Below are 7,716 nucleotides of genomic sequence, written 5' to 3'. Positions count from 1 at the left end.
CACTAGTTGATTCTAATACGATTTTTCAGATTATGGAACACTATTCCAATCAGATTGTGTTCCCCTTCAACTAATCAAAATTGTTTCACTACAACTATTTGAAGGGAACCAACTATGATTGAAACAAATAAACTTACAATGACATTACCTTGGATCAAAGGAAGCCTCAAAACTTACCTCGCCCATTGGAAGATCAAGACATGGTGTGCGAAGCATAGTTGGATGACGGCAACACCGCGTTGATCGGCCGTGTACTCCAGATCAAGCCCCAAGAACTTCTCATGATCCATTGCGGCGTCAAGCCATCGTTCCTTCAACTGTTCAAGAAAATACGGCATCTCCCTGCTCTCGTTCATGTACACGACATCGAGCATGGTCGTGTCATGTGTGAGCACCTCTCCAAAGCGAGTTGGCATGGTGGAAGAAGAGAAGGGAAGAAGAGAGGAGAAGAATAGAGAGCGAGAGCGAGAGAGAAGAAGAAACAGAGAAATGGCGACTCTGCTTCGGTTCGTGCTTTTCATCGCCCGAAACGACGCGGGATGCAAACCGTTTAGGGCCTTTAGTCCCGGGTTGAGCCACCAACCGGGACTAAAGAGGTATACCAACGGTTGCCACCACTACGGCAGGCCACGTGTTAGGCCTTTAGTCCCGGGTTGAGCCACCAACCGGGACTAAAGGGGGATACGAACGGTTGCCACCACCACTGCCCACCGCGTAGCCCTTTAGTCCCGGTTTGGGACACGAACCGGGACTAAAGGCTCCTTACGGGCCGGGACTAAAGCCTCGAGGGAGGCATTGAGAATTGGGGCGACGTGGCCGGGCGGGTCCCGGCCAAAGGCCCGTTTTCCACTAGTGAGCTTGGGGTTATGCAATAAAGGTTTGCCATTGTTCGTGGTCCTGCTCGTTTTTTGGGACACGCGAACCTTGAAGACCATCATGACATGTTGTGTGACTCTTCACTACATGATCATCGAAGATGAGAGGAACATGAACTTCGAGTTCTTCTATGACAATGTCGGTAGTCTTGTGAAGCCAGCTAAAGACCCTGACCACATACAATCGTTCCTTCAGACATACCAGCAGATTGAAGACGCAAATACCTACTATCAGCTTCAGGAGGATCTCATTGAGCACCATTGACAAAGGCATGAGCGGTAAAACCTGCCATTTTTACATTCATTTCATTTAATTCATTGTGATTTGTATCATTGTTGTATACGGGACAATTCTTGTATTGAATTATTAGTTTAATTCGGTGATTTGAATAATTATTGTAATTCGAATGATTGTTATATTATAATATTTACATTTTACATTATGTTTAATTTATAATTTTGTGTAATATGTGACATATGTGTTCAATTCAAAAAATACCACGCATTTTGCGGGCTGCCACGGCCTGCGGCCGAACAGACCCCGAATAACGGATCTGTAAAGCGGAATGTTCACAAAATATTAATTTTACAGTTCCGTTATGTGGGGTCTGTTCGGTAGCAGCACGCGCCAGCCTGCAATAGGCGTTTTTTCGCAAACTATAAACATACTATTAGATATAAGGGGTCTGCTAGAGAATATGCTCTAAGGTAGTAACGAAAGTATATAAGTGCTCTGAAAATTAGATTCACTTTTATGTAACCTCAGTACAGTAAACTAGATCATCCAGAATTAGTTTATGTTTGGTGTAATCTGATTGTGGGTGGGGTTTCTTTTTGTATTTGCAACTATACTACTTGATTTTTTTATAACAACTATACTACGCTTACTGTGTATGTACATAGTAATTGCTACTTTTTCACAGAGAATATTATACTGAATACATATTGTGTAATTCTCTCAATGAATTCAACAATTTGTTACTAATTTGGTGTATTTTGATGCACCCTCCCTTCCCAACAAGGATTAACAACACTTGCCACCCCCTGGTTCCATGTTCTTGGCTCCACCACAGGTCGCAGTTGACTTACGAATTACAGCTATATGAATATACAGATGAACAAGCAAGCTATTTTCCCTAAGAAAAGAAATGCTTCATTTGCACGGTTCTGACGCCATACATATATTTGGCGAGGATGACTTGCCGCAGGTGGTGCTTGAGCACCATTAAACATAAAAACAAATTCCCACTAGTATCTTTTCCCAGTTGTTTTTTGGACTGCCGTATAGCTCATTTGGCCTAGGATGGCTATGTACGACACTTTATGGACGCATGGAAAGTTTAATTGTCAAATGCGTGGACGGAAAAAAAGTTTTAAAAAACACACCGTTCTTTATTAATAGAGAAATAGTTATACTCCATATATGTATAGATTGATGTGCCTTTCGACGGGCCCACTGTAGATGTGTTTGGTGTATCGACGCAAAAAAAAAAAAGATGTGTTTGGTGTACCCTACTACCCTGGTTCTTATTATCCGGAGAGGGCCGGCTGGGGAGTCGGCGCCGCGGTCTCAAAGACGGTGATCTTGAGCTTCATGCCGTTCTGGCAGTGCTGGCCGACGCCGCAGAAGAACCACCGGCGTCCGGCCTTGTCGAGCGTGACCCGGTCCTCGCCGGAGTTCCAGACGATGGCGTTGGCCGACTGGGTGCACGTGAGGAAGTCCGGCCCGCCCACCTCCACCACATTGTGGGCGCCGATGTTGTACTTGAACACTGCAATATACTTAGTTAACACGAGAGCACGCGCGAGCAGTTTATTTTCCGACGAAACAAACACAGAGAGCGCGCGGCGAGCAGTTTATTTTCCGACAAAAGCAAGACAGAAAGCGCGCGATGTTGTGAAGCATGCGTGCCGCACAAAAAAAGAGAGGATTAATGGTTGTGTGATTTGCTTACCTAGCGTGTCGCCGACGACGAACTGCTGGGTCTCGGCCCAAGCCGTGTAGTTGAAGTTGAGGGTCCAGCCCTTGTCGTCGCCGACCATGTGCTCCGTCGCGACGGCGAGCCCCGGGAGGAAGGCTACGGCGAGGGCGGCCACGGCCACCACGGTTACGAGCATCTGCTTGGAAGCCATATCAGTGAGCAAGCAGCAAATTAAACCGTTCGATCGGGATGGTCCAATAGCTATAGCTCTCCTGCCCTGCTGCTAGATGGATGCAGGTCGATCGTGTGTTGTGCTACTAGCTCAGGCTTTGCATGTATATATAGTAACCAGATACGTATGTATACGTAGTAATCACCGTAGACACTGGAGCGCGTTTTGTCTCTAGCCGGAGCTGTATCACCTAGCAGCTTGCTGATGCATGGTGGCAATGGTGTCGATCGGGAGTTGAACGCGTCAGTGTGGCGCCAAATGTAGCATTGCTTTGGCTTCATCGGAACAAAGTATACGCAGCATCATCTCGTTGTTTGGTCGGGTAAAACAAAGGACATCTTCAACTTTGATCCGCATCTGTTTGTGGACAAGGAAAGTCAAAAAAAAAATCATCGATCATGGTCAAAGTACTAAAATTGCCATGATCTATCAACAAAATTTCTCATGCTGGATTACTAAAAATTGCCATGATCCATGCATTAGTTTTGTCGTGGTTAATTACTAAAATCACCATGATCAATTAATAAAAATTGCCATAAAAATAGTTGAAGATATAACGTCAGCTTTAAATCTAGAAAAAAAAATAGATACAACATGTCATGGCAATTGTAGTCTAAATACTATATCAACTACAGTGTAACATCATAACAACTGTTGTAAAGAAAAATATTGGCGGCTACCAGGGATCAAGCGACTGATATCAGTCGCCCCCCGCGTCGTCAGATCGTTCCAGCCTAGCCCTTTGATGATCTTCCAAAGAAACTAGACTAGCAAGGACAATAACTCAGGCGCGAGTGTTTTGCAGCTCCCGTGCTGCCGGTTGGCTCCTGTCACCCCGTGTATCGCTGACGTCGTCACCCCCAGTTGGCTCGCTCATCGACGCTGCTATGCAGCATCTTCGTCTCTCCCCTGTAGCTAGCACACCTCCATGGATGCTTCTTTGAAGCTAAGGGGCCAATAGCTCCTGTGCGACGTATTTCCTGGGAATTGTATGGAATGAGACGTTGTTCAACAGAATGGCTTGGGAGCGACACTTTTATACGAGTAAATAGCTCCTGTGTGACATGACCCTTAAGCTGAACTGGTATCCTTATTAGCTGTTATGGGTTAGACCCACAACCTATCCACGTAAGCGCGGGACCTACCTCGTCGCGGCTAGAAGCGATTCTGCCCGTGCCCGTCCGTCCGCTGCCGCCCATTGCTTTCCCCTTTCCCCATTCTTCCTCGGGTCTCCGGCGACCTAGTGCAGATGTCCACCTCCTCCGCCACGCAATCAAACTGGCGTCAGTATGGTCCAGTGATGCTCACAAGGTGCCCTAACTGCCCACGCACAGAGCCTCTCAAACGGTTGGTGACTAAGACGGATGAGAATGGCAATCTTGGGCGGGAGTTTGTGAAATGCTTGAGCAAACCAATGGCAGGAAGGGATGGCAAGGTTAGATCTCGGTTCTAAGTCCGTTCTTTCGCTGTTGTTTGCTTTGATTTCTCCATATTTTGTTTTTTCTCCTCGAATTTGAGATTTATGGTTCATTTTGTGGTTTGCAGATCCTGAAGAAATGCACACATTTTGAGTGGATTGATGAATATGTTCAGAGGATTAAATCTGAGGGCTACATTGATTCTAGCGTGGCCGCAACCTGGGAGCTCAATTTGGGCGGGGTGCCGCAGATGGAGAATTGGGGGAGCTCGGACAGAGGGGCGGGCAGAGTTTTGCCGATGGCGAGGTACTTGGAGTCTGAACTGACCGATGAACTGAAGAAGATCAAGAAAAATCAAAGGGAGATGATCGATTTGCAGAAGCAAGCAAATATCATGGCAGTGTTTTTTATTGCTGTGTCATTGCTCTGTTTATGTTTTACTTGCTATTCATCGTCATTAAGGGGGCATTTAGGTCTGTCCAGGGTAGATGATGTGATCTATGCGCCATGACAAGTTCATGTATCTTAAACGAATCAGCAATTTGGAACACAAATTATTCAGTTTTCATGTTGTGTTTCCTCTATTTTTGTTCTTCAGTTAACAGAGTACACATCAAAATTCAGTTTGTAGTAAAAAAACAAAAATGGGCTGCCGAGTGCGAGACCAAACAAAGTTTAGTTTCAGTACAAAAAAATTATTCGTGGGCTGGCGAATAGATGTTGGACCATGACGCTGAAGTTGAGGAATAACCAGGCCCAAAGGTGTAATTTACAGAGCTAGTACTGATTTCAATAGGAATAACCAGGCCCAAAATTATTTGACTGGTCATGTATGATTTTCAATAGGAAATAAAAACGACGGATTATGGTCTGTATATTTTACACGTGTAACAGGGTTGTAAACGACAATCCAATTGCTGCCGAGGAAACAGAACATCATCTACGACAATCCAAGTTCATGTATCTTAACAGGGTTGAACATCTAATCTGATCTGTATTATTTACAAACATGGCCTAAGCGGCCTGCAAGATACAAGTGTAAAATAAACACCTATTTATTTAATTACAACCATTGCAAACCCGGCCTAAGGCCTTCTTTGGTTAGGATACAATCAACATGGATCACAGCCCGATCCACGTGGTCAATTATTTACAAGTGTATTATCTATGGGCACATTATCTACAGAGCTAGTACTACACGTGAGGAACGTCTTCTGACTGCTCCTTTTCTGCCCCTTAGTCGCTGCAGAATCGCCTGTGATGCGTGGAACAGGGGCTGGAACAGATCCACACGAGGAAAGGAACGTCTTCTGACTGCTTTTTTCTGGCCCGCCCCTTAGTCGCTGCGGCTGCGCCTCTCCATTGGCCCCTCCATTGCTGCCTTGCTGCTCCTGGGTCAACCAAACGAGAGCTTAAAGAGAGATTAGTTCCTTTAATCATAATGTAGAACATAACCATGAATGGTGACAAAAAAGGATCAATCACCTGGTGCACCGCGTCACTGATAAATAGATAAACTGGCAGATAAACACATGGATGTGCACAACATAGATAAGATAAACACATCACATAAACTGGCACAACAGATACATAGTAGTAGCGGGCGGGCACAACAGTACGATTACAATAAACTGCCCAAACTGATACGATAGTGTTTAACCTTACAGATACGATAGATAAGAAAGAAACTATGATAAACCCGACATGGAGACGCGCGTCTTCACTCCTCGGGCGCCCTCACTCGTCATCGTCGTCGGCCGGCAGGTTGTAGGGGAGGGTGTGCATGGCGTGCTCGTTGGGCCAGATGCTGTCGAGGTCGGTGAAGATGTTGTAGGTGGTGAAGCAGATGAACTCGCACCCCCCCCCCCCAAACCAGACACGGCCGAGGAGGTGATACGCGTCGTAGGGGTTGCGGAAGCGCACGATCATGCCAGTTCCTCCCATGCGAGACTCGTCGATGGTGAACATCTGGGGAGTTCCCACAGGGAGGTGGCGATACAGGGCGCGAAGGAAGAGCCCCGCGAACTCCTGTCCACCCCGCCAGCGGGACATGGCCCAGACCCGGAGCTGGTTCTCCACGACGACCCCAGCGGGGTACATCCTTTCCGGCCTGGTGCCGGGCGCTTGGAACGTCGGGCCGTGGAACTCCATGCCGGTTGCCTTGGGGGCTTGCGGTTGCTTGGATGTGATGCGAGGGGCTGGGGAGAAGGAGGGCAAGGAGGAAGATGATGGTTAGATGTGCACGAGAGGAGGGTTAAATAGCAGGTTTTGGGCTGCGTCGCTTCGTCGATTCAGTTGCCGCAATTAATGGATGCCGCCCATTTGCGTTTGCCTATTGTGTCAAAGGGTGCGTCGTCGATTCACACACTGCGTCGAGCACGCCAGCCCTTCGGACTTTCGTCGGTGCACCGCGTCGAGCACGCCCCTCATATTCAGTGCCCATTCAGACTGCGGTCCTCGATGCGCCGCTAATGGCTCTGATGCGACGCGTGCATGCATGCAAAAAAAAACGGACGCATGTGATGCAATAAAGTAGCACACGAAGTCAGAGGCGCGTACGCCAGATCCATGCACCGCATCATTTCCAATCGTCGGATCTTCACCGAAGTGACTAGCTCCAACAGACAGGCCCTCACTCGGGCCCTCGATCCAAACCCCCGCTCGCCAGCCAATCAGCACACGCGGATCACACACGCGGATCGACGTCAGATCCAACCGCTCACTCAGCAATGATCGACGGCTATAAACATGGCGGGGTTTCGGATGGGGTTTCCGGGGTTATGGGGTTTTCAGGGTTTAGGGTTGCAGTGAGTTAGGGTTGAGCACAAAAAATTCAAAAAAATATGAAACTTTCTCCCACTGTCTACTGATGCAATTACGTTGCTATAAAAAAATTGATTCTTGTTATATCCATGTTTCAATGAAAAAGATTCACACAATTCATGGTATTGATGGAATGAGCTAGGGTAGAGCATAAGTAATTCAAAAAAATTCAAAAAATACAAAACCAGCGGACATTGTGTACTTATTCAACTGAGTTGCTATAAAAAATGCAAACTTGTTATATGCACAATTTAAAACCAAAATTCACACGTTCACGATATCGACGAAATGAGCTAGGGTTGAACATAATTAATTTAAAAAATCAAACAAATATAAAACCAGCGCACATTGTCATTTTACATCACATACTTAGCAAACAAAAATATAAACTTTGATTTTGAGTCGCTCAACGTTTTTGTGAAAAAGTTGATAATTTTTCAAATGAG

The 7,716-nt window shown here is 46.3% G+C and overlaps 1 protein-coding gene across 1 annotated transcript; it reads right to left on the bottom strand.

Moving 5' to 3' along the window:
- Positions 1–2,405: 2,405 nt before the first annotated feature.
- Positions 2,406–3,008, bottom strand: LOC123397211 (blue copper protein 1a-like). The gene is made up of 2 exons (XM_045091847.1): positions 2,831–3,008; positions 2,406–2,647 (listed from the first exon to the last, which is right to left on the bottom strand). The coding sequence occupies exons 1-2, from the start codon at positions 3,006–3,008 to the stop codon at positions 2,406–2,408; spliced, it is 420 nt and encodes a 139-aa protein (XP_044947782.1).
- Positions 3,009–7,716: the final 4,708 nt, after the last annotated feature.

The sequence above is a fragment of the Hordeum vulgare genome, chromosome 5H, assembly GCF_904849725.1.
Source record: "Hordeum vulgare subsp. vulgare chromosome 5H, MorexV3_pseudomolecules_assembly, whole genome shotgun sequence".
Classification (NCBI taxonomy): Eukaryota; Viridiplantae; Streptophyta; class Magnoliopsida; order Poales; family Poaceae; genus Hordeum; species Hordeum vulgare.
This window is presented reverse-complemented; position numbering and strand designations above follow the sequence as displayed.